Genomic DNA, 27,086 nt, shown 5'->3' on the forward strand with positions numbered 1-27,086 from the left:
TGAACGAGGAACCCAGGAGCGCTCCTCTGGGCCGTATCCCTCCCAATCTACCAGATACTGAAGGCCCCGGCCTCTACGTCTAACATCCATCAGTCGTCTGACTGAATAAGCTGGCTGACTGTCAATGATCCGGGCGGGAGGAGGGGGATTGGTCGGAGGGACCAGAGGACTGGTGAGAACCGTTTTAGCTGAGAAACATGAAATGAGGGATGAATCCTTAGGGATTTTGGCAGGATGAGTCTGACTGTGGAAGGGTTAATAATTTTCTCAATCTCAAAAGGTCCAATGTAACGGGGAGACAGTTTTCTGGAGTCAGTCTTCAACGGAATGTCTCTGGAAGATAACCAAACTCTCTGACCTGGGATGTAGACGGGAGCCGGGGTCCTGTGACGATCCGCGATCCTTTTGTTCCTCTCAGCTGTCCGAAGCAAAGCAGCCATAGTGTCCTTCCAAACCTTGCGGCAGCGTCGAAGGTGATGCTGCACAGATGGCACAGTCAACTCCTCCTCTTGTGCTGGAAACAGTGGTGGCTGGTAACCTAGTGAGGCCTCAAAAGGAGATACACCAGTGGCAGCAGAGGAGAGAGAATTATGCGCATATTCAATCCAACATAACTGTGAACTCCAAGAAGTTGGATTAGTAGCAGCGACACAACGTATGGCAGATTCCAAATCCTGATTAGCCCTCTCAGACTGTCCATTCGTCTGAGGGTGGAAACCAGAAGACAGACTGACAGTGGCTCCAAGGGCTTGACAAAAAGACTTCCAAACTTGAGAGATGAACTGAGGACCACGGTCTGAGACGATGTCCACGGGAATACCATGCAGACGAAAAACATGATTAGTCAGGAGTTCAGCTGTCTCATGTGCTGAAGGAAGCTTGGGAAGACCAATGAAATGAACAGCCTTGGAGAACCGATCAACAATGGTAAGTATCACTGTCTTACCATTAGAAGGTGGGAGACCAGTGACAAAGTCCAAGGCGATGTGGGACCAAGGGCGACCAGGTATGGGTAATGGGCGGAGCAACCCCACAGGCGGCCGATGAGATGTCTTTCCCCGGGCACAGACTGTGCAGGCGAGGACGTATTCCTTGACGTCCCTCTCCATTGTGGCCCACCAGAAATGTCGTCTGAGGAGTGACAAAGTCCTACTCATCCCAGGATGGCAAGCGAACCGGGAAACGTGTCCCCACTGCAGGACCTGGGAGCGAACTGACACAGGAACAAACATTCGATTAGCAGGGCCAGTACCTGGATCCGGTTCTTCACGTTGAGCCTCCCGAACCGCTGACTCAACCTCCCAGGTTAACGTCCCCACCACCAAGGCTGCCGGCAGAATGGTGTCTGAAACACTGGGTGACTCCTCTGATGAAACTGCCGGGATAACGCGTCAGGCTTGATGTTCTTGGAACCAGGACGGTAAGTAATGGTGAGTCGAATCGACCAAAGAATAAAGCCCACCGAGCCTGGCGGGAATTCAGTCGTTTGGCTGACTGGATGTAAGCAAGATTCTTGTGATCAGTCCATACAATAAACGGGATCTCCGAACCCTCCAACCAGTGTCTCCATTCCTCCAGGGCCAACTTCACTGCTAACAGCTCACGATTTCCCACGTCGTAGTTGCTCTCAGCTGGAGACAGGCGTCGAGAGAAGAAAGCACAGGGATGTAACTTCTTATCTGGTCTGGAGCGTTGGGAGAGAACAGCCCCCACACCAATATCCGAGGCATCAACCTCCACAACAAACTGAAGAGAAGAGTCAGGTTGCACCAGGATGGGTGCGGACGTAAAGCGGTCCTTTAATAAGGCAAACACCTGGTCCGCCTCAGGAGTCCAGTGAAAAGGAACAGCGAGGGATGTGAGCTTGGTCAGAGGTGCAGCAATTCTGCTGTAATCTCGGATGAACCGGCGGTAGAAGTTAGCGAATCCAAGAAAACGTTGTAAGAGCTTTCTGGAGGTGGGTTCGGGCCACTCTGCCACCGCCTTGATCTTGTCCGGATCCGTCTTCACCTGCCCACTCTCAATGATGTAACCGAGGAATCCAACCGAGCTGACATGAAACTCGCACTTCTCAGCCTTCACAACAGCTTGTTCTCCAGTAGTCTCTGGAGCACTTGGCGCACATGAAGCTGATGTTCTGCGAGGTCAGAGGAAAAAATCAAAATGTCATCCAGGTAGACAAACACAAACCGGTCCAAAAAATCTCTCAAAACATCATTAACCAGTGCTTGAAACACTGCAGGAGCGTTAGTCAGTCCAAAAGGCATCACTAAGTACTCAAAGTGACCCAGTGGTGTGTTGAATGCTGTCTTCCATTCATCTCCTTCCCGAATCCGTACCAGATGGTACGCGTTTCGCAGATCCAGCTTGCTGAAGACAGTGGCTCCCTGTAGTGGTTCAAAAGCAGAACTGATTAATGGCAGAGGGTACTTGTTCTTCACCGTGATATTGTTTAACCCTCGAAAATCAATACACGGGCGGAGAGTCTTGTCTTTCTTGCTAACAAAAAAGAATCCTGCCCCTAGAGGCGAAGAGGAAGGTCTGATGAGGCCTGCAGCCAGAGAGTCATTAATGTAGGTTTCCATAGCACCTCTCTCAGGACGTGACAGATTGTACAGGCGACTCGAAGGCAGAGTGGTACCAGGTAACAGCTCAATAGCACAATCATACGGACGATGAGGTGGCAAGGATAACGCTCTCTCCTTACTGAAAACCTCCCCGACATCATGATATTCAGGGGGCACAGTAGACAAGTCAGGAGGCACACAGGGCGGAGGAGCAACACTAATATCTACTGGTGGTAATGCAGACTGCAGGCACGAGGAATGACAAAAACTACTCCAGCCCATAATCTTACTAGTCGACCAGTCGATCTGGGGGTTGTGTAGCTTTAAACCACGGGTGTCCGAGAACAAGAGGAGTCTTAGGGGCAGAGAAAACAAAAAACTGTATTAGCTCACGGTGGTTACCAGACAGAATTAGAGACAGAGGTTCAGTGCGGTGAGTTACTAATGCTAAGGACTTGCCGTCTAAAGCACAGACTCTGACAGGAGTCTCAAGGGGTTCAATGCTGATGCCAGCCTGAGAGACTAACTCAGTATCTAAAAAACTCTCCTCTGCACCGGAGTCAATCAACGCTAACAGGGGCAAGGACATTTTACTCATACACAGTTTAGCAGGTATTTGAGTTCGAGGTCTAGTGTTGGTGGGGACATCAGTTTTACTCACCAGTATCCCCACAGCTACTGGTGAGCCCGCTCTTTTGGGTGGAGAGGACATGCAGCAAGGAAATGTCCGACTTGACCACAGTAGATACACTCACCCGCTCGGATCCGTCTCTGACGTTCAGCGGGAGTGAGCTTAGCCCGGCCCACCTGCATTGGTTCATCAGAGTAAGCAGAGGAGCTGGGACCGGCGCCGTGAGTCTCTGACGGGCCGGAGGCAACTCTCGCGAGAGTAGGAGTAGCAACAAAGGAGTTCACGGGAGTGTGGGATTTGTAGTTCTTCTCCCGGCGTCTCTCCCGCATACGGTTGTCCAGTCTTATAGACAGATCAATCAGAGCATCAAGGGAGTTAGTTTCATCACGGACAGCAAGTTCATCCTTTAACTGCTCACACAGCCCGTGTAGAAAAACTCCTTTTAATGCCTCGTCATTCCATCCAGCCTCCGCAGCCAGAATCCGGAACTCCACAGAATAATCCGCCACACTTCCTTGACTCTGTCGTAGGTTAAGCAAACGTTTAGCAGCGTCTCCAATACATACAGGGTGATCAAAAACTTGAACCTCATGAAACAATCATAGGACAAAGAATTTATCCCTCCTCTTCCCAACATTGCTTCAGCCCAGTCCAGTGCTCTCCCTCTTAACAGTCCCGTAACATACGCTACCTTGGCCTGGTCTGTCTTGAAGGTGACTGGTTGTCGGGAAAAAAACAGAGAACATTGGAGCTGGAATCCTTTGCATCTCCCCAAATCACCGGCATATGGTTCAGGTGGGGGAACAGGTGATTCTCTGAGTGGCTGAGGCGGAGAAGGAGGGAGGCAGAGCGGGGGATGGGGCTGATTGGCCTGAAATTGTCTCCAAACATTTTCCCATCTGAGACATTTGATTACCCAAGGCTTGTTGGGTTTCCAATAAACCCTGAAGTAATTGGTGATGTTGTCCTAACAAAATATCATGGCTGGAAACAGCCTTCTGAAAAACATTTGTGTCTGCTGAGTCCATAGTTAAGGCCAGATCGTTCTGTTATGTTCTGGATTAGACAACAGCGTGGACTCAAATGCAGCACACAACGAGAGTTTTAAAGTATGAACAAAAAGAATATTTTATTTTAACTACAGGGTTCCAGGTTGAGGAAGAGCCGAGTGCAGGAGTGAGCAGGCAGGTTTGGAAGCAGCCACAGCTGGCAGGAGAACAGACCTGCACACAGAGCAACAAAAAACGAGGTTTAGTCCAAACAATCAAAAAAACATAAGAGCAACCGCAAAGACTAGCAAAATTCCAGGGAGCCTGATTTAGTATCTACCACTGTGGGTGACGGAACGATCTGGCGATGATTGGTAGGAAAACCGGGGTAGATATACTGCAGAGGTGTGTGTTGATTTGATGATTGTTCACAGCTGCTCCAGCCGAGCCCGCCCAGAGGAGGAGGAGGAGGAGGAAGGCCACACCTCCCGACACACTGACAAACTAGACAAACCAGGGGAAAACACACAAGAGACAAGAGGACAGGGAAACATAGGAAACAAAAGGAACCCCTAGACTAAAGGTAGTGATAACATGACAATTACCACATGTAAGCATGTTCTAGGAGAACATTAAAATATATCTATGAACCTGGAAATAAGCTTAATATGAGACCTTTAAAGCCTGAAAACAGAGCCATGAGGAGGTGCAGAAGTTCAGTTTTCTCAGAACACTTGAATTACAATATGCTGGAAGGTTATTATGGGATTTCTGCCCAATGATGCCAAAAACATTCTGCCTACTACTGCTTTAAGTGAATTAATCTGGTGTTTTGCCCACATCCTCTAACGCCACCCAACTACACTCCTGTTGCCAGGATAATTGAAATGCACTCATAAACTTTGTCTTTACCCGTCACTATTTTCTTGTGAGTGCCCGATCGGTACTGCACTGGTGCAACTCTCGACGAGAAGGAAGTGAGATGGCCCACTCATTAGCTACTTCCATCATCAGCTCCAGAAAAAAACAATGTGTTTAATCCATTTGAGTTGCTAGATTTACCCAAAGTCTAAAGTGGCGTTTTACTTGACCCGGGCAAGCGGGCAGTCCTTATTGTTAAGCCCTGTGATTTTAAATGAGCATACCATAATAACATTGCGCTGACTTATGTTAAGAGTGGTTATTGTCGTTCTAGTCGTCTTACCCAGTGAACTGATTTGGAAGTGAAGTCTCTCTCTGTTTCTCTCGCCCTCACTAGTACGACTCCATGACAGCATCTCAGAGGAAGGCTTCCATTACCTTGTCTTTGACCTGTAAGTAAATCACATTGACACACACACATACACACACGTCACAGGTTCAACCAGAGTACTGCTCCACCCAATCATGACATTTTTTTTTTCCACCACTGTCACCTTTCACAGCAGTACAGTATATTAGCTTTATTAGCTTAGCTTTTCCACTGTGTTCAGTCTACTCTTAAAGGGAACAGTGTGTAAGATTTGGTGGCATCTAGCGCCTGACTGAAGCTAACTGAACACCCCTCTACTCACTCCTCCCTTTCCAAGACTGCGGGAACTTGAGCCGCCGAGTGCATAACCGTGGTAACGCCGTTTGCCTTGCTCAGTGGTAGATATGCTAATTTTGAAAAATATTCTTAACCGTTCACAGACCCTCATTAACCACATGTAGCGGTGTGCCAGCTGCAGTGTATGAGCACAACAGACTAGGGATGTCCATAATTAACCATTTAACTGACATTAAGCATTTTAACCAATTAACCGCTATCATTTAAAACGGTTAAAAGAAATATTAATAATTGATTAAAAAGCTGAGCGGCTCAGGGGAGCAGCTCGTCTCTTTAAGGAGAAAAGCTGTTCCACCTTAACAGCCCACCTTAAGAGGCAGAGCTGGAGTTGCAGGATACAGGAAGTTGGCTCCGGGTCTCTAGCTCGCTTGAGCGGAGTGGAGGAGTTGTAGTTTCATAGCATTTTATTCACCGACAAATAAACTGAACACACACTGCTACACCTACGATCACAGCTAGAACACCACCAACAACCTCACACTCACCACCAACACACACACACAGTCTGTTGGAAACTCACTAAAGTTACACAGACTACGTGTGCGGCGGCGAGCAAGAAGCCTCCGGCAATGCTAGAGCTGCTAACGTAGCACAAATACACACACTGTCTGTTGGCCACTCACTAAAGTTCCGCCGGGCAGAAACACAGCTGACAACCTGCTAAACTAAACTAAATGTGTGGTGGAGACTTTACTGGGAAAGTGGCTGCATGTCCGCGACACTACACGCAGCATCGTAGCTGCTAAGTTAACGCTCCCGGACGGTGAACTGGGGACTCCCGTCAACCAACATCTGTTGTGCTCCAGCAGGTGGTAGTCATTTTTCAAAATGAGCATCCCTACAACAAACAACTGAGTCCTCAGTTCACCATCAGGAGAGTTACTGTAGCAGCCACGATGCTGCGTTCACTGTCTCCAGTTCACTGTCAGGAGAGTTACTGTAGCAGCCACGATGCTGCGTTCACTGTCTCCAGTTCACCGTCAGGAGAGTTACTGTAGCAGCCACGATGCTGCGTTCACTGTCTCCAGTTCACCGTCAGGAGAGTTACTGTAGCAGCCACGATGCTGCGTTCACTGTCTCCAGTTCACCGTCAGGAGAGTTACTGTAGCAGCCACGATGCTGCGTTCACTGTCTCCAGTTCACCGTCAGGAGAGTTACTGTATCAGCCACGATGCTGCGTTCACCGTCTCCAGTTCACCGTCAGGAGAGTTACTGTAGCAGCCACGATGCTGCGTTCACTGTCTCCAGTTCACCGTCAGGAGAGTTACTGTAGCAGCCACGATGCTGCGTTCACTGTCTCCAGTTCACCGTCAGGAGAGTTACTGTAGCAGCCACGATGCTGCGTTCACTGTCTCCAGTTCACCGTCAGGAGAGTTACTGTAGCAGCCACGATGCTGCGTTCACTGTCTCCAGTTCACCGTCAGGAGAGTTACTGTAGCAGCCACGATGCTGCGTTCACTGTCTCCAGTTCACCGTCAGGAGAGTTACTGTATCAGCCACGATGCTGCGTTCACTGTTTTCCAGTTCACCGTCAGGAGAGTTACTGTAGCAGCCACGATGCTGCGTTCACTGTCTCCAGTTCACCGTCAGGAGAGTTAGTGTAGCAGCCACGATGCTGCGTTCACTGTCTCCAGTTCACCGTCAGGAGAGTTACTGTATCAGCCACGATGCTGCGTTCACTGTCTCCAGTTCACCGTCAGGAGAGTTACTGTAGCAGCCACAATGCTGCGTGTAGTGTCGCGGACATGCAGCCACTTTCCCAGTAAAAGTTTCCACAACATCATTTAGTTTAGTTTAGCAGGGTTGTCAGTTGTGTGTCTGCCCGGCGTAACGATACTCTGTCACCCGGCGTAAGGATAACGAGCGTCCGACAACAGTGTGTGTGCTTGTGCTACGTCAGCATTTCAATTTCACTCCTTGCTGCTCACCATGTTTATCCCATATAAAGATGATGGGAGCTTCCTTTTTCATACTATGAGTTGCTTCATAGAAAACTGAGGAAAACCTGAAGTCTTTTCACATTCTCTCTTGTGATAGTACTCTATTTCTGCCACTTGTGTAACATTTACTGTATCCAGTTATGGAAATGTTAGGACTCACATGAAAACCAAGAGCATGTGTTAAATATCAGGTTTTATATTCCCCTATAGAGTGCTCCAGGGATGAAGTATTTCTGTAGGCCAACCGGGAACTTAGCATCGCCCTGGTTCCCTCCACAAAAAGCCAATGGGAATGTTCCATTAGGTTTTGGATTATTGCAGAAACTCAGCTCTGTGACGAACAAACGTTTATGATACTTACATGTTTTGTTCAGCAAGATAATCTCCACAAATGAACACCACTTTATGATTTTTGAAGTGTGAATGCAATCACCAGAAGTGAAAAGCAAACATTAGGCTATAAACAAACTACACCACGGTCCACATGAACGTGAGTACAAACACAACGAGGCTGTAAAGGAGGACGAGTCGCCGTGATGGCGTTTAGTCGTCTCATTTAGACACTTGTTAGCAATCGCTTTTTTTAAGATGTTGTAGAACATTTTTTTAAAAATCTCTTCAGCTTGTGTTAACCACAGACCTGATTTCAGGCATCTAACTTAAAACCAGACGAGGGAACAGGAAGTGCTAAAATGCTGACTCATTTCTGGGTTTTAGGACTCATTCCTGTAGCACTCTATTCCAGTGTGTATTTACAAAAAACATATAAATTACTTAAAATAAAATGTTTTTAACTGTCATAGCCACTTTCCTGCACATTTCTCTTTATAATATGTTGTTTCACCCATTGAAATGTGATTTAACAGTATCGGATTGTGTTAGGTAGAATTTAGCATATGATTGTTCAGGTTAAAAAATGTTTCAGGTCAAGCTCTGATTTATTACCATGTGATGATACAGTGTATCCGTTTAGTATCTGAGGAAGGAATAAACCAGACATGTAGGTCTTTTAGAGGCTTGTATTATCAGCAAGCAGTCATGTGGCCTCTTCCAGCACAAGTTAGAGCACATGTTACATATTAACACAGAACATGTTGGATCTATGAAGACGTGTAACTACTAACATCAACATAAATCAGTATCCTTCCTCCAAAAGGAAAGAGAAACAACCATGTCTCTGTTCTGTCTGTCTACAGCGTCACTGGAGGAGAGCTGTTTGAGGACATTGTTGCTAGAGAGTATTACAGCGAGGCAGATGCCAGGTACAGTATGTCATCATGCTAACATGTGAACATGTTATCTAGTGCATGTTATGTGTCACTAGTCAGTTTTCCTGCATATTAAGTTTTTGGTGGCTGCCAAAGTAGCAAAGTTGGGTTATGAAAGCACAAAGTGAATGTGTTTTAATGTACTGGTGCTTTAGTAGAAGGAGCAATGCTTGTAGTTTCTGCCACTTCTCTGGGGTTGTTTATTTTTGACCATGTGACTCAGGGCTCTTACATTTAATTCCATTAATAAATAATGACAAAGCTGTCCTAAGTTTTGAAACATTATTTTGAGCCTGTTGTCAGAAGCTGCTCTTGGTTTTGGCACTGCAGCAAATTACCTGTCTGGACTATGCCGACTAAAGGCCTTTACAAGCCGGCAGCATTTTCTGTTGTTTTTGTCATGAGCAAAAAAGCAATGTAACAAGGTTGATTTTTCTGAGCTTTCACATTGCTAATAAAAGGCATCTCTGGCATATCAAGCTGATGCTTCATCTTACAGAGGACTTTGGCCTATTTGTCTCTTACTTAAGGCCCAGACACACCAACCCGACATCACAGAGCTAGCGGCGATGAGGGCCTCATCGTCGCCTGTGTCTTGGCCGACAAGTCGACCACAGCCGACGGCTAGTTAGCACGAACGTTCTGTGCGTCCGTGAGAGGAAATAACTCTCCACATCAGCAGGCAGCGGTAGTCTGTATTCGTAATTCAAAAGGTAAACAGGAAGACCGAGGACGGCGGATATACAAGCCGTTGTTATGATACGTACATGAAACAAAGCAGCGTTTGCCAACCCTTTTCACACCACTCTCACTCACCACTTAGCTCCGGCCAAAAAAACTCTGACACGGGCAGACTAAAGCAGATGGTGCGGGACACAACGCAAAAACTAGTCCGACCGACGCTAAACTGTCCGACAGCCGACCGTCGGCTTGGTGTGTCAGGGACTTAAAATCTGTACTGATGGAAGCCCTGCCTATAATTAACAAGTCAAACTCAAGGCAAAGCTTTTACCCCGGCCATGTCCATGGTCTCATTCGATTTTAGAGACACCTTAAGCCAAGCCTCACATCCATACTAAACAGCAGAAGTCAGCTTCGAACACTTTCTTTTTTTGCACTAATGGACATCAAGCACATGGGTGAACAAAGCAGAAGCGTGGGCACCCAACACTTCTGCCCGCCTCCGACACACCATGACGACATCCTCCTTGAGTACATTTTTCTAGACTTCATTTGAAAACCAAAAACACTCACTTGTGATCGGTCATGGTAGCATGAAACCATGTGTTATTAAGCCATCAGATGTACGTACAGCCAGTTTAAGTGTCTCACCTTGCACTGGTAGTTAAAGCCACATAACAGTTAGAGCTGATCAGCTGAACAGATGATATAGTTATGAGGACATACTGTATATACTGCACAGTAAAAATGATCAAAAACCTAGTCAAGGCTATCAAGCTCTAACTTTTGGTTGTTTAGAGGATGGGCACATGTGTTTGGGATTAGTTCTCATCTGATATTGAAATGTACAGGTGATCCTACACCAAAGACTCCATTTGAGTCAGGAAAAAATTTAATGAAAGAAGAAGGAACGGCGGGAGAGATATGAGGTGAAGAGTATTGGAGACAGGGCTAGAGAGAAAATGTGAGAGGATGTACGATTATAACACCAGTGAGGACAGCAGCAAGGTAGTCTGATGGGCACTACAGGGCAGGGCTGTAGTACTTGTTGCCTTGTTGGATTCAGACTTGTCTTGGTCTCGTGCCTTGTTGGATTCGGACTTGTCTTGGACTCGTGCCTTGTTGGATTTGGACTTGTCTTGGACTCGTGCCTTGTTGGATTCGGACTTGTCTTGGTCTCGTGCTCCACTATTGAGAACTGGTTGTTCCTGGTTGCTGATTTGGAATCAGTTGTATAGAACGTTGTCTGATTCTACAAGTGTTTCCCCTACTGTATATTGTTACGACCCGAGAAAAGCTCGTTGACGAGGTCGAACATAATCACACGAATCAAGAGTTTTAAAAAAAAAATACAGGTTTGTATTTAAGTGCAACACAGAAATAAGTGAACAATAATTAACCAAAGAGATAAGTTAAGTAAAAAAAACCAAACAAACCCCTAAAGTTTTCCCAGAAAACTAACTAAACTGGTGAGCCGGCAAAAAGGAACGAAAGAGGGGAAGCCACCTCAGCCCAGCTCTTACAGAGCCGGCAGAACCGGGTGCTTCCCTCTACCCCTGAACAACATAACCCCAAACTAAACCCAGACAAACAGAAACAAAACACCGAAAACTAAACCTGCGGACTCACCGAAAGATAAAGAACGAAACAACAAAAAACGACATGAAGTCACTATGCTGCTTCTGCTGCCAGGCCAGGCCAGGCTAGAGTGGAAGGGAGAGTGATCCCAAATCCCCTCCCCCTCTTTATTGATTCCCAATCAAGAGAGAGCAGCCACACCTGGAGAGAAGAAACACAGACCAAGATTAGGCATGAGACAGGATCAGCATGATCAGAAGGAGGGGGAGCATAACACCCCCACCCTAAGTTACTGAACAATGTATCCCGTGAAACTGCAAGACCCCAACAGCACACATTGTTCCGGAACAACTGGTTACAGGCGCGACAATGCGTCAGCCAGAACATTATCCCTGCCACGGATTGTCGGACTTCCATATTAAAGGCCTGCAATCGCAAACTCCAATTCATCAAACGTCCGTTTTTGTTCCTACACAGAAAAACAAGCGGATTGTGATCTGTATAAACAGTTACAGGAGCATTAACCGAACCAACATAGACCTCGAAATGTTCAAGGGCCATGACAAGCGCCAACGCTTCCTTCTCCATGGTTGAGTACCATTTCTGATGGACATCGAGTTTTTTAGAAAAATAAGAAATTGGATGCTCAACTCCATCTGAACCTTCTTGCAGAAGGACAGCGCCAATGCCGGTATCACTCGCGTCCACAGCCAGCTTAAAGGGCTTATCAAACCGGGGCGCCGCACGAATGGGTGCGTTCAACAAGAGACTTTTTGTCTGCTCAAAGGCCGACTGGCAGGTATCAGACCACCTAAAGCTCACTTTTGGACTCAGCAGATCAGTTAAAGACGAGGCTACGGCGGATACATTTTTGCAGAAGCCCCTATAATAGCCAACCATGGCTAGATAACGGCGAAGTTCGGTTCGGTTGGTTGGTTGGAACAGGGAAAGCTTCAATGCATTCTACTTTTGCTCGCACAGGACGAACTTGACCTCCCCCCACCACCTTCCCTAGGTAAGTCACCGTCAAACCTGCTTCCTTCAGACGACAAAACACTGCATGCAAATGCTCCATATGCTCAGACCATGACTCAGAGAAGACAACCAAATCATCAAGATTTGCTTCACAAAATGACAGACCAGACAGAACAACATTCATTAAACGTTGCACGTTACAAATGCCGAAGGCCATAACTGTGTACTGCAGAAAGTCATCAGGTGTAACAAAAGCAGAGATCTCCTTTGCCCGCTCAGTCAAAGGGACCTGCCAATATCCTTTCAGCAAGTCTAACTTCGTCACAAATCTGGCACCCCCAACACGATCCACACAATCTTCCAATCGGGGAAGAGGATAACAGTTGGGTTTTGTTACACCATTCACTTTCGAAAGTCTATACAGAAGCGATCTTCACCATTAGCTTTATCAGCAAGCAAGCAAGCACGGGCAGCTCCAGGCACTAACACTAGGCTAATATTATGCTGCACCATATACTCCACCTGCTGCTTAAGACGACAACATTTGTCTGGATTTGCACGATATGGATGCTGTTTGATTGGCGGCAAATCCCCCACATCAATATCGTGCTCCAACAAGGAGGTCTGAGAAGGAACATCAGCAAACATTGATTTGTTTGACTCAATTAACTCAACCAAATCCGAGCACTGTGGCTCAGAAAGATGAGACAAACGAGTGGGAAGATTTTTCAAGATCTCAGAGTTTGACAACTTTCCCTTGGTCAGGGCCACAGAAAAAAACAACTTCAGCGCTAGACAGCGCCTCCGAGCCCTTCCTGTCACAAGACTAACACACGGTGCAGTGGCTTCAGCACCGGACAGCACCACAGGGGACACAACGCCCTCACCTGTCTCAGAACTGGACTATGGCTGCACCTGCTCCCTATCATAGTAAAGCTTAAACATATTAATGTGACAGAGACGATTTCTACGACGGCGATCTGGAGTGGCTACAAGATAATCCCGATCACCAACCTTTTCCTGGATCAAGTAAGGATCACTGTAACGAGTCTGCAGCTAGACCCAGGGATCGGCAGCAACACAAACACCTTGTCACCAGGCTGAAACTCCCTGCTTTTGGCGTGCTTATCAAACCATGTCTTCATTCTAGCCTGCGCAGTCTCAAGATTATCCCTAGCTATCTCACATGCACGTAGAGCTTGAACCTGAAACTACTCACATAGTCCAGCAAGTTTTGCTCTTGCCCTTCACACAACCACTTTTCACTCAAAAGCTTCAAGGGACCACGTACAGTATGAGCAAAAACCAACTCTGATGGACTAAACCCCAGGGATTCCTGGACCACCTTCCGTATAGAAAACATCTGCATGTGAACCCACTCATCCCAGTCCTTTTCAAACTCCAGACAATACCTGCGCAACATAGTCTTTAAAGTCTGGTGAAAGCGCTCAAGCACACCCTGACTCTCAGGGTAATATGCGCTGGAATGACAATGTTTAATATTTAGCTGCTTTAGCACCTGAGCAAACACACGCGACGAAGTTTGAACCCTGGTCTGTTTGTACAACTTTTGGCAAGCCAAAAAAATTAAAATAATTTTGTCAGAACCTTTACAACAAAAGGAGTTGTGATCTTACGCACAGGAAACACCTCTGGGAATCGAGTGGATGCACACATCACCGTCACCAAAAACTTATTACCAGCCTTTGTACGAGGAAGTGGACCCACACAGTCAACCAAAACATGTTCAAATGGCTCACACACTACTGGAATCGGATACAGTGGAGCAGGAGGAATGGTCTGATTTGGTTTTCCCCACTACCTGACATGTATGACTAGATTGTACAGTAGCGTGTAACATCCCTATTTCACATTTTGCCAAAAGAAATGCTGCAAAATACGGTCGTATGTTTCCTTAACCCCCAAATGACCGGCAAGAGGATTGTCATGAGTCAGATTCAAAATTGCGTTTCGGTATGGACCAGGAGCTACAATCTGAGTCACAACACTCCAGTTGTCTGCAGTCGAACTCAGTGGCGTCCATTTACGCATGAGCAACCCGTCCCTAACAAAATAACCAAATGACACAAATTCCACTTTATCCCCAGCTACCACAGCTTCGACCAAGGGAGACAAAGTAGCATCATTCTTTTGCACAACAATGAACTGGTCATGAGTCAGGGACAAATGCTCAACCTCAGAAACATTTTCCACACTCACGTCTTTACTCTCAACAGCTTTTGGAGAAAACAAGGAATTATCATCACGATCACAAAAAAAAGTGTCAATCAATCAACTTCAGCCTCGTCCTGTTTACACTGAGACCAAGCAACAGCACAAGCTGCAAAAACCTTGGGAAACTTCTCAGTGAGCTCATCAGGAGACTGCCTTACAGGGATCGGGGTCACTTCAGGAGTAACCAGCACCTTTCCCCCTGCCAAATCATTCCCCATTAAAAAGGAAACCCCCTTAATCGGGAAACCAGGATGTACTCCCAAGGCTACTTCACCTGAAAACAAGGTCAGACTCCACCAAGATCTTATGCAAAGGCACACCTATGTCCTTCATGCCAAAACCTACCACGGGAATGTCCCAACCCACAGCAGAATCATTACTGAATGGCAGGACTCCCTCCAAAATAAAAGACAAGAATAAAAGCCATGTCCCACAGCATCTTCACAGGGACCTTAGGAACGTTACCAGGCAACGACACAAAGCCATCCATAACGAAAGGAGCCAAATCTGCCAGATCGCTGGACATTCCATCAGACACTTCAGACATCTCAGTTAAGGTATTAACAAACTTATTTACCAAAGCTGCTGGCTTTGCATTTGTTTTTTTAACACAGGGCAACTTGCCACAATATGCCCCTTTTTCTTACAGTAGAAGCACATCACCTCATCTTTTCCCTTCAACTCGTCCTTCTCAGCCTTAACCTCAAGCTCTGAGGGACCAGCACTTCTGCCACACTCAGGACCCCACAGCCATACCTCTACTACTATCCCTCCCAGTACCATTTAGGCTCTCAACAGGCTTATTACTGAAAGGGCGATCCACAAAAACGGCCTTATGAGTGAGAACATATTCATCCACTAAGACAGCAGCCTTAAAAATGTCTGAAACCTTTTTCTCATTCAAATATGTTGACACCCTCTCTGGGAGACAGTTTTTTAAGTCCTCCATTAACACTAACTGTCTAAGCTGGGCAAATCTTCAACCTTATTGGACGTACACATGCAATCAAAAAGAGCATCTTTTTCCCGAGCAAATTCAACATAAGTCTGATGCCCCTGCTTATCAGCCAACGAAACCTTTGATGGTACGCCTCCGGTACCAGCTCATATGCCTCCGAGCACAGCAGCTTTTACTTTGTCAAAATCAAGACTATCTTCTGCCGAAAGTGATGAGTAAACTGACTGCGCTTTACCACTCAAAACACATTGCAACAACAACATCCACACCCCTTTCGGCCACTTCAATGTAGATGCCACCCGCTCAAACAAGATGAAATATTTATCAACGTCCTTCTCATTAAAAGGAGGAACCAAGCGGATGTTTTTACTCACATCAAAATCAGTGGATCTACCAGCAACTGGAGAAGTAACACTGAGCTCTAACTCACGCATGCGGATCGTAGTTTGCTGTTCAAGCTTTTTAGTTTCAAGTCCATTCATGTAGTGCAACTCTTTCTCTCTCAAAGCCAAATGTTTCATCTCAACTTCTAGCACCTTAAGTCTTATTGCCTCATCAATGGACTGTCTCAACTGCTCTGGTCCTTTTGGAGTACTCTGTAACTGGGGCAAAATATCTTTATGCAATAGGGCATCATACAACTCTGCCTTCATAGTTTGCTTCTTAGCTTGCTTCGAAATAGCTACTTCATAATGATCAGCAATTAACACCAGATTGCCCTTAGTACTCCGATCAAACATATCCTGGGAAGGAAACTCAATAAAACTCAGCCAACTTGAACTCCATTTTCCCAGCATCAACCCGACTCGGCCTACAGCACAAAACACTGCCACACTAACGGCCTCAACACAAATGCAACTCTTAACTCACAAATTACTACACCCACAGTACAGCCACAAGTCGACCACAAAGCTGACAAAACTGTGTCCACAAAGTTACCACAAACATCCAGATTAACACAGGCCTACTGCCACTAAGCCATCAAAACTAGATGTCACAAAACCACCTTGAAAACCATTAAGTTTTCAACTAGTTAGGACGAGCCCCCAAATTATGTTACAACCTCAAGCTCGTTGACGAGGGTCGAACATAATCACACGAATCAAGAGTTGTTTTTTTTAAAATACAGGTTTTTATTTAAGTGCAACACAGAAATAAGTGACCAATAATTAACCAAAGAGCTAAGTTAAGTAAAAAAAACAAACAAACCCTAAAGTTTTCCCCAAACTAACTGAACTGGTGAGCTGGCAAAAAGGAACAAAAGAGGGGAAGCCACCTCAGCCCAGCTCTTATAGAGCCGGCAGAACCTTGTTGGATTCGGACTTGACTTGGACTCGTGCCTTGTTGGATTCGGATTGTCTTGGACTCGTGCCTTGTTGGATTCGGATTGTCTTGGACTCGTGCCTTGTTGGATTCGGATTGTCTTGGACTCGTGCCTTGTTGGATTCGGATTGTCTTGGACTCGTGCCTTGTTGGATTCGGACTTGTCTTGGTCTCGGGCTCCACTATTGAAAACTGGTTGTTCCTGGTTGCTGATTTGGAATCAGTTGTACAGAACGTTGTCTGATTCTACAAGTGTTTCCCCTACTGTATATGCAGTCAACAGCAGCGCAGCGACACTGCTAAAAAATATCCTCTTACGCAATTTTCGCCACCACGGCACAAAAAAAAAAGGTGTAGCCTAACTCCAGTTCCTTGAGTGCGAGAAATGCAAGGAGAGGAAGCGACCCGAATATCATAGTTTATAAAAATGCAGCTCAGTGATGATACAGACATACTGTATATAACACGGACCTGCCAATGCAACATTCAACCCCGCGCTTGACCCGTTCATGTGAGCCAGCTCTCACTCTGTTTGTCACTGTTAGTAGTAGTAGTAGTAGTAGTAGTCTGCAGTCTAGTTACTGCACTGAAACACCTGAGGAGTGGACACTAACATTAGGCTTCATGATGAAAGAAAGTTTTGTATCACATCTACACATCTGTTCTCTCTCTCTCTCTTTCTCTGTTCAATATTAAGACTGGGACCATTTACCTATCTCCAGATTCCATACTATCACAATACTTGGGTGGTGATTCGATATGTATTGTGATTTTTAATTATTGCGATAGTATAGTAAATAAGCTTTTATTTTGGAAAAGATCTAAATGAATACAGAATACAGTAAGAATGATTGATTTTCAGCATGTATGTAGTCATAGAGATGTCCTGAAGTCAAATATAAAAAATCTTCCTGTCCCTCAGTCTGCACTCCATTGTCATCCAGCTGTTGTGGAGTGACTGATGTGTCTCTCCTCTGTTCCCATCCCTCTCTGTCTCCTCCAGCCACTGCATCAATCAGATCCTGGAGAGCGTCAGTCACATCCACCAGCATGACATTGTGCACAGGGACCTCAAGGTGAGTTATCCTACTGTATACCAGCGGTGAATACTCTCTAGTTATTGTACACAAATCTCTTCTAAATGAAGATGAAAGACATTTGATTCACAACAGGTCGAAACACACACATGCACACGCAAGTTGTTCTTAACGTCACGCCGTGACATCTGCGCGAGCGTGACGTTAAGAACAACTTAAGAGATGAGCGTCATCCATCCCTCTCTCTACCTGCTTTCTCTATTCTCATCTTCCCCTACATCTGTACCCCCTCCTCTCTCCTTTCCTTCCTTCTCCTTTCTTTCCCTCCCCCACCCCCTCTCCTGCACTGCTGAGGAGTGACGAAAGCAGACCAGCTGCTATTAATAGCGGTTCGGTGGATGAGATGACAGCCAGTGACGATTTCCCCTCGCAGCGAGACTGTTTGCCCCGAACAGAAACCAACAGCCCTCTGACCTCCTCAGCTGTGTGCTTTCATTCTAGTGATGTGCTGAATGAAGACAGCGAAGGGAGCTGAGATTTAAACACCTGGATAATTGCCCCTACATTTCTTTTTATGCCAGTTCAGTCCTAAACTTTAATATTTTACTTAACAATCTGCTCTATTACTTTTATGTGACAGAGCAAAATGAAGCCGTTACTCTAGGGTAAGTAAACACACAAAATTGGACAATCTGGTTTAGTGTGCGAGTGGCGTGAATGGACTCGTATTGCGTTTCATTGACTTTTAGTGTGCATATGGATCTCAGTATCAAATGATCTTGGAGAGGGAAGAGTTTTAGAAAGACAATAATGATGATAGATGATGTGGAGAGAGGACAGAAAGGAATTACCGGAACATTCATTGTTAATGTACGACTCTCTTGTCTCTTGCCTGAGCAGCCAAACATCGTTCAGACCCGCCCGAATGTATTTAACATTCTAGTAGAGATTACAAAGTTTCCTAAAATAAAAAAGGGTCTAAAATGATGCAGGAGATGTGGAATATTTCCACTTGATGGAATGAAGCTTTACTCAGCTTAAATATTACATTACATTACATTACATTTAGGGCTGTCTATTGATTAAAATATTTAATCACAGTTAAAGGGACTGTTTGTAAGAATCAGAAATGTCTTGTTAACAGCGACACCTGTGGCCGTTAAGTCAACGAAAGTCAGCGTCCTGTTGCTCGCGCTTGTGCTCGCTCTACATAGACATGAACGAGCATCAGTCAGCTAAAAGCACAATATCACTCTATATTTCAGCTGCTTGGCAGTAATGTTAGCTGACCAGACGAAGGTCTCTCCATGAATCAATGCTGATCCTAGTGTTGGCTTTTCCTGCCTCAGCCTCCCGACCGCGGCCGGAGGGAACAGGGGAGACGCCAGAGAGTTTTGGTCGGAGACGATAACGTTTCTCTGAAGGCAAGCAGGCAGAGGAGCAGAGTACAGCAGAGACTCCGGCCCTGGAGACCAAAGATACGGTCTCCCCCCGCGTCCTCCAACCGCGGTCAACACTGTTTAACAGACGGGCTTCACTAAGATACAACCAAGAGGTTTTGGTGCTTCCGTCTAGTTTGTGTTGGAGCCTGAGTCTGAACATCGTAGCCATACGCGAGCACGCATGGGACACCGACCCACATTGATTTATATGTGTAAGAAACAGTCCCTTTAATCGCACATTTTGTATCTGTTCGAAATGTAACTTAAAGGGAGATTTGTCAAGTATTTAATCCTCTTATCAACATGAGAGTGGATGATTATGCTGCTTTATGCAAATGAATGTATATAATTTATATTTATTATTGGAAATCAATTAACAACACAAAACAATGACAGATATTGTCCAGAAACCCTCACAGGTACTGCAGTTAGCATAAAACAATATGCTCAGATCATAACATGGCAAACTGCAGCCCAACAGGCAACAACAGCTGTCAGTGTGTCAGTGTGCTGACTTGACTATGACTTGCCCCAAACTGCATGTGATTATCATAAAGTGGGTATGTCTGTAAAGGGGAGACTCGTGGGTACCCATAGAACCCATTCACATTCACATCTGGAGGTCAGAGGTCAAGGGACCCCTTTGAAAATGGCCATGACAGTTTTTCCTCGCCAAATTTTGCATAAGCTTGGAGCGTTATTTAGCCTCCTTCGCGACAAGCTAGTATGACATCCTACAACCTAAAATCGCAGGTTGCGTTAAAGAAATTAGTGGCGTTAAAATGAAATTGCGTTAATGTGTTATTATCGTGCCGTGTTGACGGCCCTAATTCAAACTGCATCTTGCAGCATCATTCTGAGCAGCCAAATATTGTTCAGACTCGCTGAAATGTATTTTAAATTCTATTAAAGATTCCAAAGTTTCCAAAAATATCAAATACGTCAAATTTGGGGGGAAAAGGGTCTAAAATAATACAGAAGATCTGGAATATTTCCATCTGATGTAATTAAGCTTTTACTCAGTTTAAATATTGCATTACATTACATTGCATGCATTTGGCAACTGTTTTTTGCCCTAAGCGACTTACAGTAAGTGCATTATTATACCCCCCGACAACGTAGTCGGGGTTATATAGCGCTCCGCGAGTCCGTCCTTCTGTTCGTTCGTCCGTCCTTCTGTTCGTTCGTCCGTCCTTCTGTTCGTTCGTCCGTCCTTCTGTGCGTTCGTCCGTCCCTCTGTCAGTCCTTCCATCCTTCCGTCCATCCGTCTGTCCTTCCGTCCGTTCGTGTGTCACACTTTAGTTTCCAGAGCAGAACTCAAAAACTGTTTATCTTAGGAACTTCAAATTTGGTATGATGGTTGACAGTGTGGTGTAGTTGTGCCTTTTGGGGGTTAGAAGTTCAGGGTGCCCAACATTTGTGAAATTTTTGCCCAAAACCTGTGATTCTTTTCAACTTCCATTTCGTTTCCGGAGTAGAACTCAAAAACTATTTAACTTAGGAACTTTAAATTGGTATGATGGTTGACAGTGTGGTGTAGTTGTGTCTTTTGGGGGTTAGAAGTCCAGGGTGCCCAAAATCGTTGAAATTTTTCCAAAAGGGCAAAACCATTGGCCCTACTTTAGCACGGATCAAGCAGTGAGCAGGGATATGCGTCATGCATCCTGGGTGATCCGATCACAAGTGGACAGCTTTAAGTACAGATGTGAATGCGCTCTAGACACATTGGGGACGCGTTGAGATCCAACCTCTCAGACCACATTCAGAGGTGGTCTGGGCCGCATATGGCCACATTCTTTTAGCAGTGTGTAGTGAATGTGTCCTGGCCACATTAAGGACCGCCTACTCTACTAACGTCCCGCTGGGATCCGCGGGTCTCTATGCTCTTCAGGTGAATAAACAGGCAGACGCAAGCACTTGTCTGCCTCGCAGCATGGAAACGGCCTCTCTGCTCTACTGTATTCTGTCGGTACTAGGGATGTGCATTCCAGTGCATTCCTCCAACACACACAGAATCCTGCATTAATTATTCGATTTCTTTTATAAATAACGACTATTAAAAAAATCGAAAATCGCAACTCATCCCCAGTCGGTACAACTATATTTTATTAAAATATATCTTGTTTATATGCTACATATCTACAGATTATCAGACTAGGCACGCAAAGTGCATTATTATCATACTGTCGGTGATGTGTGTGTCTGACACCAGCCCTCCCACCTGCTCGCTCGCTCACATCCCCGGCTCGGTGCCGGCGGTATGGAGATCTTTGGGGACCGCCGGTACAATAACCTTTTATTTGATGTCAATAAAATGTACCAGAATTCACGAAGATGTAGGATATTACTACTGACATTCCTGTAATATTACGTCACAGCGTCTGCTGTATTAGCCGTGTGTTTACTACGTGTTTATTTGCATATAGAGCAGGGAAGTGAGATCAGATCACAAGTGGCCACTCCAGATGCATGTGGAGACGCATTCTAATGCCAGATGTGAACAGACATACTGAAAGTTGTCCACTTGTGATCCGATCACTCAGGACGCCTGAGTGGAATAAGAACATTTTTACAATTTTTAATTTGTAATAACTGGTAAACTCTGTTGTGTGTCTCACCCAACCTGGTTTCCAGCAGCAGCAGGCAGCTGTTTTAAGCAAAAAAGTTCTTATAAATCCACTGTACACTACCCGCCCAGCACCAAATGACAGACAACGTTAACGATTAGCTGGTGAACATAGCAGAGCATTTTGCAAACCAAAGCTAAAAGTAGAGTGAACACTGGACGTAGGTTCCTCAGGTGGCCAGAACACAACTCATCATGAATGCTAATGTTGCTCCGTATCTGCTGGGTGTGTAAATAGGCAACTATTTGCTGACTGTTTGTTAGCCACTGCAACTTAAATAATTGAATGTCAGTGTTGTGTTTACAGGTTGTTCTGCTGCCCCCAAGTGCCACTCGCTGAAGGGAAAACAAGAATTAGAGAGAAAGAGTTGAGTGCTGTTGGCTGGTGGAAGGCTGAGTTGCCATGGTAACTGTAGGGTGAGGTCTGCAGCGCCAGCGTAGGGACTCATTATGCCACCTCCCATCTATCTGTCTCTATCTGTCTCTCTCTCTTTTCTTCTGTTGCTTTCAGTCCAGCTATCTGTCCCTGTGCAGTTCCCCCTTTCTCTCTCTCTCTCTCTCTCTTTCTATTGTTTCAGATCTGCCCGATAGAGGGGAGGGATGGTAGGTGGGAGGGATGGATACATAGATACACTAGATGGAGAGAGAGAGACTGACAGATGAGAAGAAACCGACTATGAGCATAAAACCAGTGTCAGACATCAGTCAATCCATCAGCATTTGAGTCGATGAGGACGGCTAACCACTGCAAAGACTTTTGCCCTCCAAACACACACAACACACACACAACACACACACACACACACACAACACACACACATCAGGCCTGCCAGTTGGGTCTTGTACTCCAGAAGATAGGGCCACCACATTGGTCAAGAAAAACATACATTTTCTGTATAGACCCCATTTACACCTGGTATGTTCACCTGGAGAGTTATGGTACGTGTCCACAGGCTCCGTCCTTTCCACGCTTCCCATTCATTGCCTATGTTAGCGCCTTGCAATGCATTCTGGTAGCGTGGCGGCACGATTCGAGAAACGGAGTGTCACGCCGCCCGCACCTTATTTGCGTAAAGTTGAGGGCTAGTCTACTTTATACGAATCACGGGCGTCCGACGCAACTCGCTGCCTCTCGAAACTCACGAGGATCTTTTAAAATAAACGTTGTTGTTCCAAAATAAAGACAGATTCATCAACTGCATGGATTATTTCTCGCCTCAAATGTTCTCAGAAACACATTTCGGTGAACTATTGTCGTGAAATAGGAGAAGAAAGTTTCCAAACAAGCCTCCATACTGTTTCCGGTTTGAAAGCTGGGAGCAGCAGCCCACGGAGGGAAAGCGTTCATCCAATCAGGAGCCTATTGCCTTGTTTCTAGTGACAGCCCACCAAGCGTCCAATGATGGGAAGCAACGTGTGTCCTCGCTATAAAAAACGCCCCTGTGGACACATACCATTATGCTATCTTGATTCTGGTCCAAGGTCAAAGGTCTAGAGAAACAATGCAGGATACTCAAGACATGCTGAGGCGACAGCCAAAGGCATCCATAGGCTACTTTTCTGTTGCCCTGCTCTCTGGACTAACATTACTGATACTGTGAGAAGTAGGGCTGTTAAAGTTAAGGCAATAATAACACGTAACGCAGATTCCTTTTAACACCAGTCATTTCTTTAACACATTAACTCAACTTTTTAATTACCATCTCAAAAATCCAATGGCAAACCCGGTAGCTACTTTGTCTGTCGGAGGTTGTAACGGGCTCAGTTTTAATATTAGAGTGGCTCATATGAAACTAGAAAACCTGAGGAATTCATCAGTACCAACCATGTACTAACATACTAGCTTGTCGCGTAGGAGGTTAAATAATGCTCCAAATTACGCAAAATTTTGGCGAGAGAAAAACTGTCATGACCATTTTCAAAGGGGTCCCTTGACCTCTGACCCCTTTACAGACATGCCCAGTTTAATAATAGATAATAGATTTGATAATCACATGCAGTTTGAGCAAGTCACATTCAAGACAGTACACTGACAGCTGTTGTTGACTGTTGGGCTGCAGTTTGCCATGTATGATTTTAATATATATTTTTTAATGCTAAATGCAGTACCTGTGAAGGTTTCTGGACAATATTCCTTATTGTTTTGTGTTTTTAATAACTTCCAATAATAAATATGAACAGATAAAAAAACGTGTGAATAATGTGTGATTAACTATGGACAGTCATGTTATTAATCCCGATTACATATTTGAATGGATTGACAGCCCTACTAAGAAGTAATTATTACCAGAGCTGAAGCTTACGAGTACTAGCTCGGCCACAATAGTCGGTCATATGACCCTCGTCTTGCACATCGTCCCTCCATAGTCTCCCGAGCCTAAGCTCTTGTGTGGTTTTTCCTTTTATCTATTTCTGAACCGAGGAAGGGGTCATCTCATGACCTTGAGAGGAGGCGGAGTTAGGTGACCTTTCAGCTTGTTCAGCGGATTTCTTTTCTCAACAACGAGGTCACACTGTTCAGCTTGCATTTACACCTGGCTAAGAGCCGGTCTTAGTGCGAGCCAGACCATCTCCAGATTTGTAATGCTGAAAATGATGGCAAGCAAAATCCAAAAACATAAAAACACAAAAGCCAAAAGAGCTTTCAAGAGCAGCAATCACAAAGCAGAAGGCACCTTGACAGAAAAGGATTTCCCTCAAACAACATTTGTCGCCCTTTATTATAAGTGTTGATGCATGACATGTCATTTAAAGTGGGGGTGCAGTGCGTAAGGTTAAAGGCCCCGACACACCAAGCTGACGGTCGGCCGTCGGACACTTTGGAGCCGTCGGTGAGCGTCTGTCAGCCTAGTTTTTACGGTGTGTCCAGCACTGTCGGCTCTAGTCTGCCCGTATCGGAGGTGCTTCGTCCGGTTCAGCATGTTGAATCAGCGGCGGAGCTCGTTGGTGAGAGAAGTTGGCTGTTCATCTTAAACACAGGTGCAGAACGTACGTGCTAACTGACCGTCGGCTGTAGTTTTTTTAGTGCATGTGTTCAAATGCAACTTGACGGCCAAGACGAAGGAGACGTGAGGCGACGCAACAGTCGGCCTTCGCTGCTGCTATTTCTTTGATGTGGGTTTGGTGTGTCTGGGCCTTTAGGGTGGACATTGCAACTATGCCAGGGAAAACAAAGTGGACAGAAAGCATAAATGACTGTTGGTATCAGACCCAGGACCACCTTGCTGTGAGGCCACAGTGCTAACCATTGAGCCACCGTGCAAAGAAATAAACAGGTCAACCCTATATGATGAAGAAAAACCTAAAACATGTACATGTAAAACAGCTGTGCAGCTTGAAGCAGTAGCTGACCTTGTGTCAAATTACACTTGATCTGACACCTTTCATCTTCCTCTCATCTCCTCCTTAAAGCTAGGGTTGGTAATCTTCTTCAAATACACTTTTTGTTATATTTGTTGAAATTCTCATTACATCGCAACAGTAAATCAATAAATCAAATGCTCTGACAAAAAAGAGAAAAATCTGGTATCTGTGGCTGTCGCAGGACTGTAATAAACTGACCAATCAGTTAATTTGGCCCAAATTAAATGATTGGACGGGCTACCTGCTGGTCTATCTACCTGATCGCACTCTGCCCGTGCACACATTGCGTATCACCAGAGTCTTCCACAAGCTGCAAGTTTGACAGCTGTGAGTACTGACAACAGCCATGTTCATTGTTCACGTTCATTATGATAATATGGGGGCAGTGTCTTTGGAGGTAGGCCTGAAGGGACGGACTGTCGGTGTTGCCGACTTGGCTACTTTCTCGCTAGATTTAGGGACCTTTGGAGCTGGTGCTGCTAGTTAACTCATTTGCTAGTTTCTCAAGATTACCAACCCTAGCTTTGAAGCAGCAGTAGGCAGGTTGGAGAAAATATGATCAAAAAAGTTATCTTTTTAAAACTGTCCCTATATCCTGACAGTAGTGCATGAGACAGATAGTCTGAAGAAAAAAAAAATCAGGTGCCTCTGTGTCCTCCGGTGCTCCTAATGGCATCTACAAGAGTTCACAGACTGGAGGAAAACATCCAATCAGAGCCGAGCTGGAGCCTTGCCATCTCTGAGCAGCTGTCAATCACTCACAAACTCCGATCAAACAGTCAAACTACACAGCGCTGAACAAATATGAATCAATATTCTGAGAAAAATTGTGATCCAGCAGCCATGTTGAGATCAGTTCAGGAAATACCAAGCACCGCCCACCAGCCGGAGCACACTTTCTCATTTTACAGTTAAACAGTACACTACAAGATGTTTCTGAAAACAAATAGGCATTACAGTATCAGAATATGAATTCATATTTGATCAGTGCTGCCTAGTTTCACCATTTGATCAGAGTTTGCGAGTGATTGACAGCTGCCTTCGTTGAATGAACAGCCAATAGAAACGCTTTCTCTCTGAAATGACCTGTGATTGGTCAAAGTCTCCCGTCACAGGCTAGATGTTCTAAAGCCTGAAAACAGAGCCATGAGGAGGTGCAGAAGTCTAGTTTTCTCTCAAAACACTTGAATTACAATATGCTGAAAGGTTATGGGATTTTTGCCCAATGATGAAAATAATATTCTGCCTCCTGCTGCTTTAAGTGACAGGAACTATGATGTAAAGAAATGCAAATGAGGAAAGTGAGGAAGCAGTTAAGACAACTAAATCACAGTTAATGTGTCCTTTTCTTTGCCAAGTCCTGACTTTTTGAGTGTGTGATCAGAGGGACAGTGTCCAAAAGGCTCTGTTGAATTCAGTGACAGCTGACTGAGAAGGTCTTTCATTTGGGCGAAGCCTTTGTGGCCTGTTTGACCAAATCATGCCTCATTACTACTGTAGATGTCATGGAGCTCCTGCAGCTCATCCACTCATGCATACAGATGGAACATTTCCTGAAGGACGGTACATGGCTATCTCTTTTGCCCTTAACGTGTCCAAAATGTTGTTGTTGTTTTTTTTGGTTCTTTTTGCTCTGTGCTAAAACTTATTTTGCTATGCAAAACTACTTGTTCTCATTAATGACTTCATTTCATAGACTGAAGACCTTTGGGGGGGTTTGACTGTTGGCCTGAAAAAAAAATATGAAACTTGTGATGGGCATTTGTCTGTATGCTTGACATTTTATAGACAAACTAATTGACAAAAGAATATTGAAAATATATCTAACCTTTATTTAAGTAGAAATTACACTGAGATTAAAATAGAGGTAGACCGAATTGGCCGA

The 27,086-nt window shown here is 45.2% G+C and overlaps 1 protein-coding gene across 21 annotated transcripts in view; it reads left to right on the plus strand.

Annotated features, from left to right (window-relative positions):
* The window catches only part of camk2g2 (calcium/calmodulin-dependent protein kinase (CaM kinase) II gamma 2), a 159,388-nt gene that overhangs the window by 64,132 nt on the left and 68,170 nt on the right, over positions 1-27,086 (plus strand). For all 21 annotated transcript variants that reach the window (XM_037781500.1, XM_037781480.1, XM_037781484.1 and 18 more), the window contains exons 4-6: positions 5,446-5,500; positions 8,912-8,977; positions 17,737-17,809. In XM_037781500.1, coding sequence (XP_037637428.1) covers positions 5,446-5,500; positions 8,912-8,977; positions 17,737-17,809 — 194 coding nt within the window. The remainder of the gene's footprint in view (positions 1-5,445; positions 5,501-8,911; positions 8,978-17,736; positions 17,810-27,086) is intronic.

This window comes from Sebastes umbrosus, chromosome 10 (genome assembly GCF_015220745.1).
Source record: "Sebastes umbrosus isolate fSebUmb1 chromosome 10, fSebUmb1.pri, whole genome shotgun sequence".
Lineage (NCBI taxonomy): Eukaryota > Metazoa > Chordata > Actinopteri > Perciformes > Sebastidae > Sebastes > Sebastes umbrosus.